The sequence below is a fragment of the Rhinatrema bivittatum genome, chromosome 18 (genome assembly GCF_901001135.1).
Source record: "Rhinatrema bivittatum chromosome 18, aRhiBiv1.1, whole genome shotgun sequence".
NCBI classification, from domain to species: Eukaryota; Metazoa; Chordata; class Amphibia; order Gymnophiona; family Rhinatrematidae; genus Rhinatrema; species Rhinatrema bivittatum.
This window is the reverse complement of record NC_042632.1, coordinates 28,806,824-28,830,145: the sequence shown is the minus strand read 5'-3', so window position 1 is coordinate 28,830,145 and position 23,322 is coordinate 28,806,824. Positions and strand designations below refer to the sequence as shown.

Here is a 23,322-nt window from a genome sequence, read left to right as displayed (position 1 = left end):
CATGTCTGAATTATTCCACTACTTTGGTTTCTATAGTCTTGACTGGATATCAGTTCCAGATTCCATATCTTCTTGAAAGATAATTTGTAAACCTATTTGCATTATTGGATTTGTGCATGCAAATGGATGTGCAGAAATGTATCTTAGTATTTTATAAACTGATCAGTTTATTGCTGCACAGTTTTCTAAAATACCATGTAGTTTAGTTCTGAAAGTGCATGCATATGTTTCATTGAAAGCATTTACTTTCTCTCATTTTTTAAAACTATTTATTAATTTTGAAATATTAACAAGATAATACAACTTGACTAGAAATGGTGCAATAGAGATTACTGAATACAAAAAATAAGAAACAATATAATTAGGAAATATTATCTCATAGTACCGTATCAGACCACAAATTAAGGATAGGATACAATGAAATTAAGAGAAGAAATAGAGAAAAGGAAGAAGGAAATAGGCCGATCAATTACTAAGGAGAGGAATCTGCTAAATACATTGCGCTACAGGTCATGGAATATTACTGGCTTGGCATTAAGGGAGCCAGATCCCCATCTGGATTTATCATTGAGGAAAGCTTTTAGCTGGGAAGGATCAAAGAAGACATGTTTGATGCCCTGAAATTTGACAATGCATTTACATGGAAAGCATAGTCAAAACAAAGCCCCTAAATTCAGGATGCATCAACAAAAATAATTTCCTCTTGATCTAAGTTACTTTAGATACATCCAGAAACATACGGATCTTAAATCCTAAAAAAGGAACATCACATTCATGAAAAAATAATTTCAAAATAAAATATTGATCTAAATCTAATGTAAAGGTGACAAGTAAAATAGAAGAGACAACTTCTTCATCCATTGAACTCTCAAGAAAGGAAGAGAGATGAGATGAATTTAATAAACCAGCATCTGCAGGAACATCTCTCACTTGGTCCTTCTCATTCAAAGGGACATAATAGGCTTTGGAGATGGGAGGAAGCAAACTTTCCTTGATAGATAAATTCTCCAAGAAGTATCTGTGAAACATCTCCACTGGAGTGGTAAATCTTTTCTTAGGGGAATTAAAAATCTGTATGTTCTGATGATGCACAACATTTTCAAGGCTTTCCAACTTATTCTGCAAGTATAGGTGACCAACCAAAATCATTTCAACAGATTTCTGCAGAGTTACTTCCTTGGTCTCACAAGAATCCATCCACATTGAAATTTCAAGTATTTGAGAATGAGAAGTTAGTAAATATTCATCAGCTCAGCAAAACATATGGACTGATATGTTCATAGTGTAGCTTCTTAATTCCCCATCAAATTTATCATGCCCATATTTTAACAGATGAGTACAAGCTTCATAATATATTACATTATCCAAACATCCCCAAAGTCAAATCCCAAGGAACTGGGCTACCACTCAAGCTTGGAAATAATGCTAGGATTTAATTTTTTAGTGAGTACAATAGTACAGCTCTAATCTAATATCTATGTTTAGAAAGTTCCAGAGGGATGGAACAACTGTTGAAAAAATCCCATGCCTGAAGTTGGACCTCTCTCATCTCTTTAAATGAAGGCAAAATAAGCAAAGCATTCTGATCTGATCTCAATTGAATTTTTGGAAAACGCTATGCTAATTAGGGTATTCATGGCCATCTCTCTCAATGCTCAAAAGGTTAGTATCAAGATCTTAAATTGGAAATACCATAAGTAGCCAGTGAAGTGTACTGAGAACAGGAGTAAAATCTGACTACTTTGGCTGCCACATTCTGAATCAACTGCAATCTATGCATGAGCCAATCAGGAAAGTCCATGCATACACCATTGTAATAGTTCAGGTATGATGTAGCCATAGCATTGACAACCATCTTAATAGATTTTAGATCAAGAAAAAGACACAGCTTCCTCAGTCTTAGCTTCCAGTAAGCAGTGCAAATTAATTGTGAAACATAAGGCTCCAGATCAAAATTAGGGTGAAATGTAATACCAAGATTCCTCGTTGATGAGGCAGGGTTTAAATTATTTCAATCTATACTGACTGAGATAGGAATGACATCGAGATCATTGCCCCCAGTTTTCAAATTTTCAGGCTAAATTGCTCCCCAAAAAGCTATCAGAAATCTTACTCATCTCAATGAAGGTTTAAACTAACATCTGCAGTTCTATTCTCCCTGACTGGGATAATGATCTGGATGTCATCAGCCTAGACATACCCTCTCAGAGGCAAAAGTAGGTGATAAAGTAAAATCCTGAAGTACCCCATCCAGAAAATGCAGAAGAATTCTCTCTCGCGCACGCTCTCTGTATTTATCTATCTAAAAGGCACAGGGATCTGGAAGGAATAGGATGCTTTCCATTAATTCCGTGTTCTGCCAGTAGCAGAAGTAATAGCTAACAGTCTATCTACAGGGGTGTGTTTTCCATAAAGAAAACGTTATAAACCTCCTGAGTAAATACAGGAAGACTATTGTTAGCATCTGTGACAATTATGGGCATATGAGCAGATCTAGATTATGGTGGGGAGAGAAAGAGAGAATTGTTAGGTGCACAAAATAGAAATAAAATTAGAAGAAACTACAAAAAAAATACAAAAATGTGAATAATAATATTAAACGTTCTCACCTGGGTAAAAGATTCTGCATCATTCCTTAGATTATTTTCAGTGTGAAAATCTGGATCCATCTCATTTTTTAGTCCGGTATTGCTTTGATGAGTCGGAAGGTTAGGGATAAGTGGTTTGAGACATTTGAATTCGCTATTTCCCGATCCACTTGTCAAGCAAACCTCATAGCGAAAAGATTCTGAAAGAGTTCCAGTACTAGTTACATCTACAGTTGGAAAGTTGGCATCACTGTAGTAGTTGCCAGGAGCAGGTATATATCTTTCTCTAAAATCTCTTTTAAGCGCAGTCTTACAAATTATGAACACTAACACAGAAACCAAAAAAATGAAAGAAATTAAAACTAAGGAGATTACCAAGTACAAAGTTAACGGATCCTCATCTTCTTCCTTGCCAGGTGGATCTACTAGTTCTAGATATGCTCCAGAAAATCCATCAACAAGAAGAACATTTAATATAGTAGAAGTAGAAAGGCACGGTTGTCCATTGTCTCTGACGAGTATGACTAGTTTTTGTTTGATAGGGTCTCTCTGCGTTATTGGTTTGGTAACTCTTATTTCCCCCGTATGGTGTCCAACACTGAATAGACCAGGATCTGTGGACTTCATCAGTTGGTAGAAAAGCCACGCATTCTGACCTGCATCCATGTCTACTGCCACTACTTTAGTGACAAGATAACCTGTATCCGCTGATTTGGGAACCAGTTCACTAGTGGGGGAAGAGCTGTTCTGCAAAGGATTTAAAATGAAAGGGGCGTTGTCATTTACATCTATTATAAAAACACGAACATCGACTTTATTGACTAAAGGAGGAAAGCCGCCATCTTGAGCTTTTACAACAACATGGAAATCTCTAATGTCTTCATAATCCAATGAGCGTAAAACATACAAATCACCGTTGTCATAATTAACAGAAATATAAGAAGACAGAGTAAGTTCACCTATTTGACCAGGCAATAAGGAATACTGCACTTTAGCATTTTGTTCGGAATCTAAGTCAAATGCATTCACAGATCCAATCAATAAAGATGGTTTGTTGTTTTCCATCATGTAGAAAGAGTAAGACGATTGGTTAAACATAGGAGGATTATCGTTAATGTCTAATATTTGCACTCGAATCGTCTCTTGAGAAGTTAAACTGGGAGATCCCGAATCCATGGCAGTGATAGTTATATTATACTCTGACCATGTTTCTCTGTCCAAATGACTTTGCGTCACTAACGCATAATAATCTTTAAAGGTAGATTTTAACGCAAAGGGCACGTGGTCCGGGATGGAGCAAACAGTTTTCCCGTTCTTCCCTGAATCCTTGTCTCTAATACTAAAAAGTGCGACCACCGTCTCAGGCTGCGAGTCCTCAGGGATGGACCTGGTGAGTGATGTTACTGTTATCTCTGGAGCGTTATCATTGACATCCACAACCTCAACAAGGACTTTACAGTGCGCTGATAAACCTCCACCGTCAACGGCTTGAATTTGTATTTCAAATATTTGAATGGCTTCGAAATCTAGTGGGCTTTTTAATTTTATTTCTCCGTTTTCTTGATTAATATTGAATTGCTGACGATTTTCTTCAGATTTTTGACTGAAAGAATATAATATTTTACCATTAATTCCGTGGTCTAAGTCGGTAGCAGAAACATTAGCTACCAAGCCATCTACAGGGGTGTTTTCAAGAAGGAAAACTTTATAAAGCTCCTGAGTAAACACAGGAGGATTATCGTTAGCATCCGTGACAATTATTCGTATCTGAGCAGTTCCAGATCTAGGTGGCGAACCACCATCCATAGCTGTGAGAAGCAGCCTAATCTCTGGTTGTTTCTCTCGATCCAGTGGTTTCACTAGCACAAGCTCTGCATATTTACCTCCATCACTGCGGTTTTGTATATGCAAGTGAAAATGCTCACTAGAGCTAAGTGTATATTCCTTAAGACTGTTACTACCCATGTCTGAATCCCGTGCAGCCTCCAAAGGAAAGCGAGATCCAACTGCAGCGGTTTCTAGTATCTGGAGGACCACCTCATCTTCCGAAAAAACTGGAGAGTTATCGTTTACGTCATATATCTGAACTTCCACTCGAAAGAATTGCAAAGGCTTTTCCAATAGTATTTCAAAATGTGACGTGCATCGCTCAGTCTGCCTACATAATTCTTCTCTGTCAAGTTTTTCTTTTATTAATAAATCTCCAGAGTTTGGAACTAGCTGAAAATACTGTTTGTTTTCCTCAGACACAATGTGGGCCCGGCGAAGAGACAGCTTTTTATTATCGAGCCCTAAATCATTTGCGATATTAGCGACAAAAGATCCTATTTCCATTTCCTCTGCTATAGAATACCGAATCGTTTCACATACTGCCTGCGATATGCAAACATAGAGATAAAAGGACAACACTTGCCTTTTAAACGCAATTGTCTTTGTAGTATGCTCCATGCTTCCTTCCACCGAAAAAAACAAAGCTTAAGATGTGGTCCCTGCTTTAGTCAAGAAATTTCAGCATGAGAAAAAGTGATTGCATTTTTGTAATCCAATCACCTCGTTTCCAATCCAAATGTCCTCCTCGTTTGAATTGTGTTCCCACCCCCTCACCTTTTTCCATGAACGATGAAATGATTATTTCGCCATTCCTAACAAGAAGTGCAGTCAGGATCTATATTCTTCTGCTTCCTGAATATAGAGATCTTTCGCATTACCGTACGTTTACAATAGTAGGTTGGTTTAGCTCAGCGCCTCATTGGCCAACAGCGCCATCAAGTGTCTATAATTAGCTTACAGATATGTTAAAGGATAACTTGAAAACATGCTTTTTGATAGTCTAACAAAATCATCTTATTCTTATGCTTGAAAGAAGTTTGTATAGTGGAAAATACATAGGAAAGTAATATTTCTTAACCCACGGAAAACTGTAAGAAAAATTATTTCATTTTACTTTTCTCAATATGTCTTCTGTAGTTTTTTTTTTCTGGCTGTTAGTAGTTTTGAATTGTACAAGAATATGTTAAATTATAGATATCGGATACCATTTCTCCGTAACAATGATGTTATAAGTGGCATCATACAGAATCTATGAGACAGAAATATATCAATTGCATATTCTTGGCAACATGACTGCTTCCTCCAGTCATTTGTTGGAAGGCTGAAAACAATAATTAAAAAGAGGTTAAAAGGTATTTCTTAGTGCTATAAAACACATTTCCTCACATATCCAGATATGAACCCAATGATGTGATCTTCTCAAACACTGATGCATTATTGTTGCTGCATTAAACTTTCTGTAGTTTCAGCTCATAAGTGATGCTACTCATTTTTCTTTTTTGCAATGCCGCTCTCAAATCCAAGTTAGACAATTCTATATAACTCACATTATAAGGTTATTAGTGTATCTGAGGTATCACCAGATCAGACAAAATATTTATAATTTTGTTGACTTGTAATATTTGCTTTTAAGTGATATATTGTGGCCATAATTTTTCAACCTTCAGATCTTTCTCTTCTGCAATCTACTATTCCTAGAGAAGATGACCGATAACATTGGGGTGATAAGTATCTTGTCTGCTTTCACAGCCTCTGGCAATCACAATCTGACAATGATTTTCTTTGAAAGATACTGAAGTGTTTTACCATTGCCTTATGAAGCTGGCAGTACTTGGCCTTCCTAAGTGGTCTTTCATTCAAGATCTGAGAGGTCCATCCTCAGGCTGGTGTTGTTCTCTCCAATTTATCTACTTAAATCTTGTTGTAACCATAACTTTATGAGAATGAAAATATTTATCAGTTCAGCATTGCCCTTTTAACAGCTACTAGCTGCCTGACCCCTGCATTTCAGAGAGAGAGAGAGAGAGAGAGAGAGAGAGAGAGAGAGAGAGAGAGAGAGAGAGAGAGAGAGAGAGAGAGAGACTATCCATAATGCCCTCACACTAGATAGGTATTTATATCTCTATGGGAGGACTCTCTACATGGGTAACATCAAGCTAGGTTGAGAGCATGTTGCACAAATCTCATCTTTGGGTGAGTTTCCTCACTCCGAAGGTCATCAGATCTTCACAAGAGAGTATTGTTCTGTTCGTATGTCTTACTTTGAATGTCAAAGTGGCCCCTAACCCCTACACTAATACTTAAACCTCACCTCGATTTACTAGGTGGACCTCCCATAGAGATATAAATACCTATCTATTGTGCAAGCATTATGGCTAGAGTCTCACTCTCTCTCATGGTAGGAGGGCCCTGATAGCTAGGCTGACTCCCCAGGAGCTTAAAACAGCATATGCAATAAAGCCCTATCACATAGCTTTACAAATGAAAAATGTGTAGTTAAAGCCATGCAATACAGCTTCACAAAACTGTGAGCCCAGCCCACCTGGCCAAAAATCCCTCCCCTTTTTTTCATTTGCATCACATAACATGCATTATGGTGCTTTCACATACGTTAATGGCATTTTAGCATGCGTTAAAGGAATGTTTTGCATGCAAAAATGCCTTAACGCATGCAAAAACACCATATAGCACTTTGATAAATGACCCCCTTAGTGAGAAGAAGGAGTTAAAGCAAAATTTGTTATGCTTTTTTTTTAATATATCTAATATACATTTGTGACTGTTTCAAAATCATAATATACTAGAGCAATTCTGGATGTACAATATTTGTGTATTTTAAAATTTGAGTTTTACTCCAAAACATCCTGTAGAATTTTGGGTAGTATAAACATAAAAAGGCAGCCTGATACTGGGTTAACTAATTTCTTTCAGAGTTTGCAGGCTGCCAGAATCATTAAACTATCTTGTAAGAACGGATTTGAGATCCAGATAATGAGCCATTATAAGGCATCTATAATGTACCACTCAAATTAGTTTAATTAACACACATTTTAGCTGAAATATTTTTATGTCTTAGAGTCCTCAAGAGTGGAGGAGTATCCCAGTAGTTAGAGCAGAGGGCAATGAACCAGGAGACCAGGGTTTGAGTCCTGCTGTTGCTCCTTGTGACCTTGGGCAAGTCACTTTACTCTCCATTGCCTCAGATACAAATTTAGATCATAAGCTCTCTGGGGATAAAGAAATACCTGCAAAAAGCAGAATATAAATAATTCTTAATCGCCCTTTTTTATTTATTTATTTATTTGTTTTTTTTAGCAAAATAAGGTTTCTATGGGTTTTTAAGCTGGCTCATAGTCTGAACTCTGAGGAGAGGGGTGTTTCTAGTACTGTTCCTTAGGGATTGGTCCTTGAACCAGATCTTTTCAACATTTTCACAAGTGAGATTGAATAAGTGTTATTGAGAAAGGTTTGCCTTTTTGCAGATATCAAAATCTGCAAAAGGGTAGACAGCCAAGAAGATGTGGAAGATATGAGGAATATGGTGAAGCTTGGGGAATGGTATAGAGTCTGGAAGTTAAGATTTAATGCCAAAATTGCAATCATGCATTTGGGTTGCAAAAACCCTAGGAAGTGATAAAGTATAGGGATTGAAATTCTTGTATGAAAGAAAAGCAGAATCTGAAGGTGATCATATATGATTATCTTTAACGTGACAAAACAGATAAGGCAACAGCAAGAGCCAGAAATATGCTTGGGTGCATAGGGATAGGAATGGTCAGCAAAAAAAAGAAAAGAAAAAAAAAGGTGAGATTGTCCCTGCATAATTCCCTGGTAAAACCTTATTTAGAATATTAATACCTTGTTACCCCAAAATAATATCTTGTTACCCCAAAAAGCCAACTCTAATCAGTTCTTACCAGTTTTGACACGTTACTCCCCATGCTTAAGCTGTATCCAAGTTTTTCTCTCCCCCTGTTCTATGTATGACAACTTTGTCACTGTTTTATGGTTGCAATGTAAACCGGAGTGATAATTAACTCTGTTATTTGAACTTCGGTATAGAAAAGTTATAAATAAATAAATAAATAAATAAATAAATAAATATTGTGTACAATTTTGGAGACTACATCTTCAAAAGGATATAAACTAGTTAGAGTTGGTCCAGGGGATGGCAACTATAATGGCCATTGATCTTCATTCTAAAGCATATGAGGACAGACTTAAAGATCTAAACATGAATACCCTAAAGGAAAGGCAGGATAGAGCAAGGAAATAGAATTGAAAGAGACTTCTTTGGGGATCTTAGATCTTCATTTGTAGGCCAGCTCAGTAGCGTGATACACTGTGGAACAATTATAGCTTAGCTTTTTTGTTGTTACTACATGTTTTTAATGTCTTATGATCTGTTGGGGAAATGTCTGAAAACAAGGGTTATTTCAGACTTGCACCTGGAACTTATTCCCAGTAAAACTGGTAGTGCTTGCTATTTGAGAAATATGAAAAACATCACAAGTTATTGTGTAAGTGAGGTATTATGCCGAGATGGAAGCTTAAGGGAGACATGGCCTTACATCTAAAATGGTTGGAGAAGGGGCATGCTTTAACATTAGAGCATAAATCGATGAATCAATATATAATTGGATTAAGAGTTGTAGATCTGACCCAGGATTGGCTCTTTTCCATAGCAATAGACATAGGATGTGATGCATGGAAATGTGTAATCAAGAAATAATTTGCTGATTGGTTCTCTATGTTTCTGATGATGAATGTAAAGTACATTACAGACAGAGCAATGAGAGATTTTTTTTTTTTTAACATTGTCTGTGTTTCTTTTCAATTAAAACCACAGAAGAGGAAGTCTTGTTTTTTTCTTTAAAGCCATTTTTATAAATCCATAGTGTGCTCTGTGGAGATAGCATGAAGACCACTGGCAGGGCCTTGGACAGATGGGCTATTTTTGTTAACAGGAGAAAACCACAAGATAAAGATATTTAAATACCACCAAGGTTTCCATGCACAGAAGGTGAGCCTCATTCAATAGAAAGGAGGCTCCAGAATGAAGACAGATGAGGGTAAAAGAGGTAGACTCAGGGGTAACCAGGAAATATGTTTACAGAGAGGGTGGCAGATGCATGGAACAACCTCCCTGTGAAGGTGGTGGAGACTACGATTTTATTTGAATTAAAAAAGCATGGATACCTGTGGTCATTAACCTGTTGAAAGAAACTAGGCTTTCCCTGATACAGAGTCTGGGAAAACATTGTCCCTTGTTGGGCTGATCTGAGAAATATCTAAGTTAAGTGAGATATTATCTGCATAGGGAAAATTTATAAAAATAAACATGCCTAGGGATCTTACTAATAAAAACAGACATGAATGAGGATCTGGAAAACAGAATTGGATGATATACATGGAATTGACATATATGGACCGAAGATTACAGCCATGAATCTTTACTAATACAAAGTGGGCAGGATTTTAAAAGCTCTACGTGTGTAAATCCAGTGGATTTATTTTTATTTTATTTATTTATTTAACATTTTTTATATACCGACAACCGTTTGCACATCGTATTGGTTTACAATTAACTAAAAACAAATAGGCAGGGCCTTTACAAGAAACGGTAACTATAATTAAAGTTAACATAGATTACCAAAGAGACAGGAAACAAATTAACAAAAGTGGGAACTAATTTACAAAATATTTACAAGAGAATTATCAGTCAGAAGGACAAAAGGATTTCAGATAATCATGTGGAGGGATTGGAGGACAGGTAGGCTTGTTTAAAGAGCCATGTTTTTAGTTTCTTTTTTTTTTCTTTTTATTTACATTCGTAGAGTGCCTTACGCATGTCGGGCCTATTTTATAAAGGCCCGGCGATGCGAGTAAAGCCCTGGGAATAGCAAAAGGGGTGGTCCAAGGGTGGGGTGGGGGCGAGGCCAGAGGCCTCCGACACAGCAGCCATTTGCTGCTGTGTCAGAGGATTATGTGCGGGCAGGCTGCCAGCGCACACAACCTATGCCTGCCTCCAGGCAGGTGCAAAATGTTTGATAAAAATTTTTTGGGGGGTAAAGTTAGGGGAAGGGTTGGGAAGGTTAGGTTAGTGGAAAAGGAACTAGGGAAGCCTGCGAGCATCGGTGCACACAAGATGCACTAGTGTGCACCCCCTTGCGTGCGCTGACCCCCAATTTTATAACTTGCGTGCGCCTGCGCACATAAGTTATAAAATCGGGCATACATGTGTGCATGCCGGGTAGCACTCGCACATGTACACCCATGCGCAGGTCTTAAAATCTACCCCATTGTGATTAGTTCACTGTGTTATGGTCCTTTTCATTTTCTAAGTGGGTCTATGTGGTCTTTGAAGTTTATACAATTTCTAATAGAAAGGATTTATTTTCTCAGTTGTGTTATGTTTCCTTCTTTTAGTTGGACTTTTTCAATTATTGGTAAATAAAAATACATTTTTATAATTTTATTTTCATCAATGATACATTCATTTTTTAAACAATATTTTTGTTTATGATTTAATATTCTTATTTATTTAAAATGTTTTATTTCATTTTTATAGGATTCTTTATTTTCAAGTTGTGTTGGCTAGTTGTCTACTTGGTTGATGGAAGATTGCACTTTGCTATCTAAAATAAATTTTATTGTCATTGGGGACCCAACTTTCAAAACTGTCCATGGTATTGATGAAGTCAATTAGTTTTTATTGTACCTTTCTGTTCAGTTTAGCTTATGATTGCAGATTCAAATTCTTTGAAGTTATATTCAATAAAACTAATTTTAGTTATGTTTATGAGACAGAGGTTAGCAGGTGCAAAAATCAAGATTTCTTAATTAGACAAAAATATTTGTTTCTTTGTTATTAGGAACATAATGTGCTGTGCTTGTAGATAACTAAAATTAGGACTTGGGTCATGCTGACATAATCATGACTATGTAATATTTGCTGTGTCATGCTGACTCTTGTGTGGAAACAGTATATAAGTCTTGCTGGATGTAATGAATTTCAGAAAGTCCATGCAGAACTTATTCAAAGTGTGGCCTTCTCCTTGTAATATTACATGAAAAACAAAAATAGCAGCATTGTACTGAAACAGCGTCATCCTCAAATTGGGCCAAGAGAGAAAAGATAAAATTTCCACAGCATACCATTTGTTTACGACAAGTGAGGTAATCAAATTTGCAGATGATACAAAATTGTTCAGAGTAGTTAAATCACAAGCAGATTGTGATAAATTGCAGGAAGACTTTGTGAGGCTGGAAAATTGGGCATCAAAATGGCAGATGAAATTTAATGTGGACAAGTGCAAGGTGATGCATATAGGGAAAAATAACCCATGCTATGGAACCTAATATGCACCTAATATGGAACCAATGTTAGGTTCCATATTAGGTGCTGCTACCCAAGAAAGAGATCTAGGCGTCATAGTGGATAACACATTGAAATTGTCAGTTCAATGTGCTGTGGCAGTCAAAAAAGCAAACAGAATGTTGGGAATTATTAGAAAGGGAATGGTGAATAAAACGGAAAATGTCATAATGCCTCTGTATCGCTCCATGGTGAGACCGCACCATGAATACTGTGTACAATTCTGGTCACTGCATCTCAAAGAAGATATAATTGCGATGGAGAAGGTACAGAGAAGGGCGACCAAAATGATAAAGGGAATGGAACAGCTCCCCTATGAGGAAAGACTAAAGAGGTTAGGCCTTTTCAGCTTGGAGAAGAGTCAGCTGAGGGGGGATATGATAGAGGTGTTTAAAATCATAAGAGATCTAGAATGGGTAGATGTGAATCGGTTTTTTACTCTTTCAGATAATAGAAATGAAGAAATAGAATGAAGTTAGCATGTGGCACATTTAAAACTAATCGGAGAAAGTTCTTTTTCACTCAACACACAATTAAACTCTGGAATTTGTTGCCAGAAGATGTGGTTAGTGCAGTTAGTATAGCTGTGTTTAGAAAAGGATTGGATAAGTTCTTGGAGGAGAAGTCCATTACCTGCTATTAATTAAGTTGACTTAGGTAATAACCACCGTTATTACTAGCAACGGCAACATGGAATAGACTTAGTTTTTGGGTACTTGCCAGGTTCTTATGACCTGGATTGGCCACTGTTGGAAACAGGATGCTGGGCTTGATGGACCCTTGGTCTGACCCAGTATGGCATGTTCTTATGTACATATGTGACTATTGAGATTAAAGCAAGTATTTTCTAAACTATATGGTAAGAGTTCCAAAGTTTCTAAATGACCATGTATTTCTGCCCAAAAAGTACATGTGTATGTTTCAGGATGAGCAAAAATTTGTAATGCAGGACTACACATTGGACTGGATTTTAACACACCTACGCATGTAAAACTGGGGTTTTATGTGCATAGGTGGCCTTAAGCACCGGGCCATTTTCAAAGGCCTAGCCACGCGCATAAATCCCTGGGATGTGTATAAGTCCCGGGGTTGCTGAAAGGGATGGTCTGGCAGCGGGGCAGTCGGAGGGCGGGGCAGGGCATGGCTAGAGGTCTGGATCCAGGAAGCAACAGGAATAGTGATTGCTAGAATCTGGATAGCTGCATCCACAGTGGTATTGTGTTGGGCCTCCTTAGAATTGTTGGAATGCTGGGCATACACATGATGCACAGAGGTGGGAATGAGCCTTGTCATTTCCCAGATTTTTTCCTATAATGGTTGTCCCCATAGTGGTTTGCTATGGATAGTCCATTCCAGAGCTTTACAAAAGCCCATCTAATCTTTGACGCCTTTATATATTGAAAAATAATCTGTGTTGATTATCACATTTGAGGCCTTCAATAGGAAGGCTTGCTTCAGTGCCATTTGAGCAGCTTTTAGCTCAGCATATTAGCTACCTAGTCCTTCTCCTTGGTCAGTTAGGAGAGTTGCTATCTTTGGATGGTAGGCTGCATCCTTCCAATCTCATTTACCATGAGAATACCTGCAAGAACCTTCAGTGAACCACGCCATCCTCTGAGTCTGTGATTTTGGCCATTTCACACCTTACAACTTCACTATGGGCTGTGAATTGCCAGCTCCCAATTCTACAGAGGACACTCCATGATCAATAACTTCTGGTAGTAAGAATGGCTCTTGGATATTTTTTTTTTTTTTTTTTTTTTTTTTAGAGATTTCTTATATGGCATCCAGTTTGCTAATGCTATCATATCCCATGGTGGACATAGTTGTATTTTTTAACCTTATATAATTATTAAAAATATTTATTGTTATTTTACAGCCCCTGATGTAGCCAATAAGGTGAAACTCGGCCAGAGTTGGGCAGTCTTATTTTTAGTACTGGATTAATAATAATACATTATTTACTTTCCAAGGCAACAGTCTAGCTTTGTCTTTTCCATTTCTGTGGCTATGCTTGACCGTTTTCTGTTTTGTTTTGTTTTTTTTTGGACCATCCTAGTTGTAACTCAACATCCTGGCTCTCTTTTCTAAATTCTACCTGGTGAGCAGAAATTTACTCTATTGCTCTTGCATTTCCATGGTGCTAAAACACATCAGATCCTATGTATCATTTGCCTTTAAATGTCACTGCTTGGTTGTCTTTAAATTTTTCCTTTAGTCCTTGTTTTAACAGTATGTATGACCTTTTAATCCTCACTACAGCATGTCCTAATTAGCATGGAACTATGATGCCACTTATGTTCGAATCCAATGGGTCCTGCTTTGTGAAAACTATTACCTCTATAGTAGTCTCCCTATAGGCACAGTCACGTGTGACATTGCCAATCTTACCCTATGTTTATACCCCAAGGGGTCTCCCTCCCAATAAAAAACAGAGGTAGGCACCATCTCCCATGAATATGCTGCTGAATAGTATGCTCCACTTACCTTAACTGAGTGTAACAGTCATATTGACACCAGTGCCCTTATCTTTAGAGCATGTCATTCTACTGCTCACCTACCAAACTCTATTTTACGTTACAAGCTATAGTTGAATTTTTTGAAAGCAGTACTATATATGCCAATTTGATCTGATCAAATCTGATCAAATTAAAGATTGAACTGCCACTGTTCAGGATCATCGATTAGCTCTCAATCTTCTTTTAGCTAAAGAAGGTGGCTTATTTACCACCTCTAAACTCACTATGGTGTACAATGTTGTTTACATATCCACAATAATATTCCATTAATGTGTAACATAGCTATTTGTCTTCATGACTCCTATAACCTTCCCAAAGGTTGGTTAGATGAACCTAAATGGCATAAACCTCTTAGGCTTTTGGGAACAGATTAAAACCTGGAGTACCATAATTTTAATCTATATCGCTACTGGTTTGGGTTGTGTTTTCCTTTTTTTTTAATGCTTTGTGATTGTAAAAATATTATTTCAGTGCTTCATTGCTCTTTGTCCAGTTGGGGTTCAATTCCCTGATGTGAAGGAGAATGGAGTGTATTAGATAGGGATTCAAAATGTGAAGAAATGTTGATATTATGAGTGAGGGCTAGTTAGGACATTGAAAAAGTGAACCACTGACAGAACTGGCTTCTCTTTTCTGTTACGCTCTGTCTTTCCTGAAAAACTAAATCACTGAATTTTGTGTGTAGTTTGTGAGGCTCTCAGGAAACCTACCATTATTGATTTACCTATAGGTCACATTCCACTGACCTTTTTGAGCCAACATCTGGCAAGGCCCCTCTGCCTTAGGATTGGAATGCATGAGAAAGAAAAAAGTGAATAGTATGACTGATTGCTGGATATTGATGGGGAAAGTCAGACACAGAACAAGATATTCTATATAAACTTTGTTATGGGACCAATACCTCAGTACTAGTGGTAATACAAAGTGTTCAATGACATGCCATGCTTCAGAGCTGAGTCCTAAGGGTGACAGACTGCTTCTCTGTTGAGATTCATGAAAAGACTTCAGGGACATGAGCAGATATAAAATTGACTTGTAAATATATATATACACACTCTTTTTTATTTTCTTATTCTATGCATATATTTTCTTGTATCTTATCTCTTATACTTGTATTGTTTCTCCTTGTTTACATTCTACCTCAGGGGTAGGGAACCTACGGCTCGCGAGCCAGATGTGGCTCTTTTGATGGCTGCATCTGGCTCGCAGACAAATCTTTAATAAAAAGTAAAAATCTAACAAAACCCCCCACCCTCCTGACGCCCCCCAAAGTTAATTTACTACAACCCCCCACCCTCCTGACCCCCCCAAGACCTGCCAAACATCCCTGGTGGTCCAGCGGGGGTCCAGGAGCGATCTCCTGGACTTGGGGTGTCGGCTGCCAGTAGTCAAAATGGCGCCGACAGCCCTTTGCCCTCACTATGTCACTAGGGTCGACCAATGGCGGCAGTAGCCCCTGTGACATAGTAAGGGCAAAGGGCCGTCGGCTGCCAGTAATCAAAATGGCGTCGATGGCTCTTTGCCCTTACTATGTCACAGGGGTTACCGATGTCATTGGTCGACCTCAGTGACATAGTGAGGGCAAAGGGGCGTCGGCGCCATTTTGACTACTGGCAGCCGACAGCCCAAGTCCAGGAGATTGCTCCCGGACCACCAGGGACTTTTGGCTGGTCTTGGGGGGCGTCAGGAGAGTAGGGGGTTGTAGTTAGTATGGCTCTCACGGAATTACATTTTAAAATATGTGGCATTCATGGCTCTCTCAGCCAAAAAGGTTCCCGACCCCTGTTCTACCTTATTCTTATGTGCATTGCAATTTCTATTAGTCTTAGATTATTATATATTCTCAATTACAGTGACAATAAATGTGAAAATCAGCTAAATGCAGTGTATATAGATATTTCTGTTTGTGTGGGGGAATTACAAAGAGAAACAATGCCATCTAGTATAAATACAGGGTGTAAATAAACAAGCATCCAAAGGTAAGATGGTTGATTTAGTGTGTTTGGATTTTCAGAAGGCATTTGAAAAAGTCCCTCATGAGAGATTCCTCAGGAAATTGGAAGATCATGGGATTGGAGGCAGTGTGTAGTGTCCTATTGTGGATTTAGTAACTGGATAAAAGATGGGAAACAGAGGGTAGGACTAAATGGTCAGTTTTCTGAATGGAGAAAGAAATGACAAGTGAAGTGACCAAATTTGCAGATGGCACAAAATTGTTTCAACTCATTAAAATGTCAGTGGTTTGTAAAAACTGCAGAAGGATGTTGAGTCTAGGAGACTGGGATTCTAAATGGAAGATGCTATTTATTGTAGACAAGTGAAAAATAATGCATATAGGGAAAAATAATCTCAACTACAAGTACAAGATGCTGGGTTCCATGTTAGGAGTCATCACCTAGGAAAAGGATTTCAGAGTTCTTGTGAATAATACATTGATATCTTTGGCTTAGTATGTGGTAGCAGTCAAAAAAGGAAAATAGAATATTTGAAATTATTTGGAAAGGAATAGAGAAGAAAATTCAGAATATCCCAATGCTCTTGTATAGATCCATGGTGCAATCACTCCTTGAGTATTGTGTGTAGTTCTGGTCTCCTGGTCTCAGAAAAGACATTGTGGACTTGGAAACAGTACAGAGAAGGGCAATGAAATGATATTGGGGATGAAAAGGCTCCCTTATGAAGAATGGCTAAACAGATTAGGGCTTTTTAGCTTGGAAAAGAAATGACAGAGGGGATATGACTGAAATGTATAAAATCATGAGTGGGGTGGAATTTTAAAGAGGGAAAGGCTATTTACCCTTTCAAAAGGACTAGGGAACACTCCATGAAATTTGAAACAAATCATAGGAAGTATTTTTTCACTCAATGCACCATCAAGCTGTGGAATCTCTTGCCAGAAGATGTAGTTAAGGCAACTAACATAGTGGGCTTCAGAAGAGGATTGGACAAGTTCCTGAAGGAAAAGTCCATAACCAGTTATTAGCCAGGTAGACTCAGGAAAGCAAGCACTTATCCCTGGGAGTGAAATATACAAACTAAATCAACTATTGGGGATCTGATAGATACTTGTGACCTGGACTAGCCACTGTCAGAGACAAATGCTGGGCTTGATGGACCTTGTTCTGACCCAGCATGGCACTTCTTATGTTATGTTCTTATATCTTAGTAGGAATGAACCTCTCTCATAAATCAAGCCAGAGTATATTGAGTATGATTTCAATTTCTCAAAGTCACCACTGATTCCCTTCTTAATACTTGAATTCTGCCTAAGAGAATTTCCTTCTGAAATTTTTAAGGTGTTATATGAACAGGCAATAAATCTAGAGGACCCTGGAAGTTCTTTTTGGTCAGGCAAATGGCACCCAATTCAATACAACTGGAACTATTTCTGTATCTTTTTGACATTTTTATTGTCTCTTATTCTATCCTTTGATACTTGAGGATCTTTTCTCTCTCCATACAAACCATAGAATAGTTGCTTGGTACTGACACTTCTATCAGCAATACTATTCTTGTGCTTTTCTCTGTATCACTATATTCAATTGTCTTCATCAAGCTTTTTATCTATTCAAATGGGCATGTCCCAGGTGATCACAATTTCTTCATTCTCTTCAATTCTCTCAAGGTCATGATCCCAGTACTTTCCTGTGATGTTATAATGTTTCACAAATTCCAATGGATGAGATGTGCCACCTTATTATACCTTTATGTATACAGGCCTTCTCATGTTAACACTTGACAACTAGCAACAAGGTGTGTAACCATTTCTAGTTCTATTTTACAGAATCTGTATTTATCTTTTTCTCTTTTTTTTTCTTTGCTGGATGTATATGATCTTGTCCATAATTCACTATCCTGTGCTGCAATTATCAACCTCATTTTTTAAGCTCATCTCTCCTTAACCATTCCTGAGTCTGACATAGATCCACATGGGGTTTCTGAAGTAACTGTCTATATTTAATAGTACATTTATGCTTTTGCTAATTAATTTTCCTTGTCTGGCAGTCAGAATCTAAAGAGTGTTTTCTCTTGTCTTGCAAATTACATTGTCTCTTTTCTATCGTGCGCTGCTTGTTGTGCAGGAAGTGGACCCTAGGGCTGGGGTGGGGATGATGCAACCTGTAGGTAGAGTTCTACAAATCCCCACTGTCAGCAGGCAGAGTGGGCTGATAGACAGAGACCAGCTGGAGCTTCACCAATACCAGCCCTCGTTCCCCGCTGGACTTTGGTGGGCCTCTGTATGTAGTCAATGTAGAGATCGGTTCAGCCCAGAGACAGAAGGTGAGAGATGGTACAGTCTTACACTGGACAAGGTAGTGTCCTGGAGACTCGGGTGCCAAAGGTACGGAGGCAGACAGGGGGCGCCCAAGCAAGAGCAGGCCAAACCCTGAATACAAGTCCAGGAAGTAAGCTGGAGAGGCGTCTAGGAACAGGCTTGAGTCAGGGTTGGTGGCAATCCAGAGGCAGTGGCGAGGCTGAGGTCTGATCATGGAGATAGTCAAGCGTAGTCAAGCGATGAGGAGGTCTGGGTCTGGAGAGAGGCAACAGCATAGTCAGGCGAAGCAGAGGTCCAGGCTTGGAGAGAATCAATGGCATGGTCAGGCAAAGCAGAGGTCCGAGTTCAAAGAGAGTCAATGGTGTAGTCAGGTGAAGCAGCGGTCCGGGCTTGGCGAGGTCAGGCAAAGCAGAGTCAAAGTCCAAGTAGGCACTGCAAGGTATGGAGCAAGACAGGAACCAGGAACAAATGAGGAACAGGAACGCAGGAGTGAGACGAATCTCTAGGAGGCACTCGACCAGTGAGAAGACCTGTTGCAAAGGCAAAGCTAGGGAGCGGAGCCTGCACTTAAATACTGAAGCTCCACTGACATCATCATCTGAGGTCACAGCTAGGTTCCCGCCACGGTCCCTAGTTAAACATCAATGATGTGCGCATGCGCACCTAGGGAGAGGTGTGGCACCGAGTAGCAGCATCTCTCCGCGGGCCATGTGGAGAGACCTGATGAGAAGCAATGGACGTGGTGGCTGGACCGGGAACGCCAGGGACTGCAGCTGGGCCAGAAGCACCGGGGAAGGCCAGAGGATGGAGCTCACGGCCCACCACCGCCAGCGAGGAGGAACCAGGAGCTGGAGTCACTGTAGAAAGGTGAGGGGGGTCTGCTGCGGACAGCACGAGTAACACTGGTAAATTTTCACTCATTCCATACACTCACAGAACAACCATACAAACTTAAGGATGGCGAACAATTTTGTTGTTTACTTTTGTGCTTTAGGAGCTTTGCTGTATAAGGATCTGTTGATGAAGATAATGTCCCATTTTTTTTAAAAATGTATCAGCATTATTAAGATTTACAAAGCAAGCCATAAGAAAACACAATCTAAGCAAACATATCAAAGAAAAAAACCAGAAACCATATTGCCAAATTGTTTCAAGACCATGGTAATGGGGGTGGGAGAAAACAGAAAAGGAAAACCAGAAAAATATACTAGAAATAAGTTTATATTAACCTACTTATCTGTGAATAATTTTTATTTTATATCCCTACCCCTGCCAACACACATATAGATGAATCAAAAATAATCAAAACACCAAGTGTACTCCTAAAGTTTGGGCAGATTTTTTCACCATGAAATGCATTGCATCTGATTGACATATCTTTGCATTTTGAAGCACTGACCCTGATGCAGCAAGCAGCAAAATGTGGACTATGTTGGTCTTGGTAATTAAAGATCAGCAATCATTTCAACTGTGGAGATGCCACCTGAAGTTAAATTTTTAGTCATCTGGTTGGGATTCAAGATAAGTTGAACTTCAGATAAGATCTTATGACTTTTTTTTAAGCATTTGTTGGTCTTACAAGCACTTTTGTTAGCACTTTTTGCACCTGTAAGCTTTTTTTTGCTGTTGTTGGTTTTTTTGTTGTTGTTTGTTTTTTTTTGCATTTTGCTCAAAATATTTTTGCAACAAAGGTTTTTTATTTTTTTACCTATGATTGCAAAGTATATAGCCCTTGATTTGTCATATACCAGAACTGGCTAGTTATGGTATGATAGTACTCTAAGGTTTCCAGGAGAGGGTTAATAAAACTAATTTTCTTAAATTAATTGCCACTTAAATTTTAATTATAGATCCATCATTTGTTTTCCCTTTTGAATTCCTAATTTACAATATACATTCACTGACTTTCTTAAGACCAATATATAAAAATTAGTCCTCCTAAGGGAAAGAGATACAATCTCTTATATACATATTCATTAAATTAAGGCAAAAATGTCATTCTTACTAAATACACTAATTACAGAAACTTTTTATGGAGACCAACAGGGTTATTGTAAATAAATATTTACTCACCTCAGTCGCGGGGTCTAGGTGATCCAGTGAATTAGCTAGAGTCTGAGAGTTAGACTTGGTTTCAGAATTTACTTCAATAGTTCCATTACGATCAATAAAATTTGGTAGTAAGGGTCGAAGAAATTTAAATTCACTATTATCTGATTCTGTTGTTAAGCACACCTCATAACGATATGTCTGAGAAAGGGTACCAGTTCCAGTTATATCTAATACATTATTCTGGAATTTGCTATCCTCATAAAAGTTCCCAGAAGTTGAAACACATTGTTCTTGAGATGTTTTTGTCTTAATTATCTTGAAGACAACCACCACCACGGAGACCAGAAAAACAAATGAAATTAAAGCTAATGAGATCACTAAATATACAGTTAGTTTGCTATCTTTTGCTGCTTCATTATGTATATTCTGTAATTGTATGTATGGTTCTGAAAATCCGTCCACTAGAAGTAAATGTAATGTTGTAGTGGTGGATAAAGATGGCTTTCCATTGTCTCGAACAACAATGTCAAGCTTTTGCTTCATCGCGTCTCTCTCTGTTATTAGTCTAGTGGTCCTTATTTCTCCGTTATGTTGAGCTACTGTGAATAGACTGGGCTCTGTGGATTTCTGTAACTGGTAGGAGAGCCAGGCGTTCTGGCCCGAATCTCCATCTACCGCCACCACTTTAGTGACAAGGTAACCAGCATCTGCTGATCTGGATACCAAGTCACTAGAAAGAGAAGTGCTGTCCTGTAAAGGATATAGAATGATAGGGGAATTGTCATTTTCATCATTTATATAAAAATGAACGCTGACATTACTGCTTAATGAAGGAGAGCCGCCATCTGTTGCTCTCACAATTACCCAGAAGTCTCGAATATTTTCATAATCTAAGGATTGCAAAGCATATAGGTTTCCATCTTCTGAATTTATAGAAACATAAGAGTCCACGGGATCCTCACCTGCAAAGCCGGGCAATAAGTAATATGTAATTTCTGCATTTCGCTCACAGTCTAAATCAACAGCATTCACAGTACCAATCAATAAAAATGGATTGTTATTCTCATTAACATATATGGAATATGAATGCTGGTTAAACAGGGGAGGATTATCATTAATATCTGATATTTGTACCCTGATTGTTTCCTGACTTGTTAGACTTGGAAATCCACAATCCATTACAGTAATAGTTATGTTATACTCCGATACTTTCTCTCGGTCTAGAGAAACTTCTGTGACCAGTAAATAATAATTCTTAAAACTTGATTTGAGCAAGAAAGGTGTGTTGGTTTCCATTGAACAAACTGTTTCCCCGTTTTCTTTGAAGTCTCGGTCTCTCACACTGAAAAGAGCGATTACTGTACCCGGCAAAGAATCTTCTGGAACGGGACTAATAATTGATGTAATTATTATCTCAGGTGAGTTGTCATTGGCATCCAAAACCTCAACAAGGACTTTAGAATGTGCAGATAACCCGCCGCCATCTGTAGCTTGAATGTCTATTTCATGCATTCTTGTTTCTTCAAAATCAATGGAACCCCAGACAGATATTTCACCAGTGGATTGGTTTAATTTAAAGAGTTTAAGAACTTTGTCAGATACCTGGTTGAAGGAATAGGTTATTTCTGCAAATGAGCCCTGGTCCTTGTCAGTAGCTTCAACTCTGGAGACCAAGGAATTCTGAGCACTGTTTTCCATTAATTGAACCTTATACACCGATTGGCTAAATTGAGGAAAGTTATCATTTGCATCCAGAACTAAAATCTTTATTTGAGCAGTGCCGGATTTCGGGGGCATACCGCCGTCTACAGCAGTGAGTATTAAATTCACTTCGGACTGTTCCTCACGATCCAGTTGGTTTTCCAACACTAGCTCTGCGTACTTGCTGCCATCGCTGCCATTGTGGACATCCAATTGAAAATGTTCATTCAGATTAACAGTATAGTTTTGGACATGGTTAACTCCTATATCTAAATCCAATGCTCTTTTCAATGGAAAGCGCGTCTTTAGTGGAGACATTTCATGAATTTTTAAAAGCAACTGTTTCATCGGGAATATAGGGGGATTGTCGTTGATATCTTGTATCTGCACCTCAGCTCGGTGAAACTGGACTGGATTCTCCAAAACAAATTCGAAGTATAGCGTACAGAGGAGAATCTGCTCACACAGCTCTTCGCGATCTATTTTTTCCTTTATTACTAACTCTCCAGAATTTATGTTCAGCTGAAAATACTGCGTGCTACTCTCCGACGTTATTCGTGCCCTGCGAGTAGATAGTTGTTTAATATCCAATCTCAGATCCTCTACAATATTAGCCACAAAGGATCCGATCTCCATTTCCTCAGGTATAGAATACTTAAGTGTTTCAGATACTGCACACCCCACGCAAAAGAAAGTAAGGAAAGCCACAACTTGCCTTTGTAGAGTGGGGCTCTCCAACTTGTACGCCATTCTCGAATGCCAGACGAATGTACGGGCCAGAAAAAAAAATCCCCAGCAACAGTTCAGATCACTAGAGAAGGTAGTTTCAGGTGATTAATTCTTTGGGATGAAATACAGAAATTCAAAGCTTTCCTGTAAATGTTATCCCAGCTCGAATCTATACGCATCGCTCCTTTTCCATGAAACAACGCTACAGTCGTTTCAACATCAACTTGTCTAATAGCGCCACCAGGTGTC

General features: G+C 38.5%; 2 protein-coding genes across 2 annotated transcripts; both read right to left on the bottom strand.

The window, feature by feature from the left end:
• Positions 1-503: 503 nt before the first annotated feature.
• LOC115080065 (protocadherin beta-16-like) lies at positions 504-5,036 on the bottom strand. The gene is made up of 3 exons (XM_029584093.1): positions 2,610-5,036; positions 931-1,119; positions 504-617 (listed from the first exon to the last, which is right to left on the bottom strand). The coding sequence occupies exons 1-3, from the start codon at positions 5,034-5,036 to the stop codon at positions 504-506; spliced, it is 2,730 nt and encodes a 909-aa protein (XP_029439953.1).
• A 688-nt stretch (positions 5,037-5,724) lies between these two features.
• Positions 5,725-23,164, bottom strand: LOC115080064 (protocadherin beta-1-like). Its single transcript, XM_029584092.1, has 2 exons — positions 20,665-23,164; positions 5,725-5,739 (listed from the first exon to the last, which is right to left on the bottom strand). The coding sequence occupies exons 1-2, from the start codon at positions 23,092-23,094 to the stop codon at positions 5,725-5,727; spliced, it is 2,445 nt and encodes an 814-aa protein (XP_029439952.1). The 5' UTR covers positions 23,095-23,164.
• Between the last annotated feature and the right edge of the window lie 158 nt (positions 23,165-23,322).

Bases quoted from the DNA above. Each gene is read 5' to 3' on its own strand.
- LOC115080064 (XM_029584092.1), bottom strand. From the start codon at position 23,094: ATGGCGTACAAGTTGGAGAGCCCCACTCTACAAAGGCAAGTTGTGGCT.
- LOC115080065 (XM_029584093.1), bottom strand. From the start codon at position 5,036: ATGGAGCATACTACAAAGACAATTGCGTTTAAAAGGCAAGTGTTGTCC. The intron at 1,120-2,609 runs GTGAGAACGTTT...CTATACTTGCAG, and splicing joins ATGCAGAATCTTTTACCCAG to AATAAGTTGGAAAGCCTTGA. The intron at 618-930 runs GTGAGAGATGTT...GTCAAATTTCAG, and splicing joins CTTTGAATGAGAAGGACCAA to GGCATCAAACATGTCTTCTT.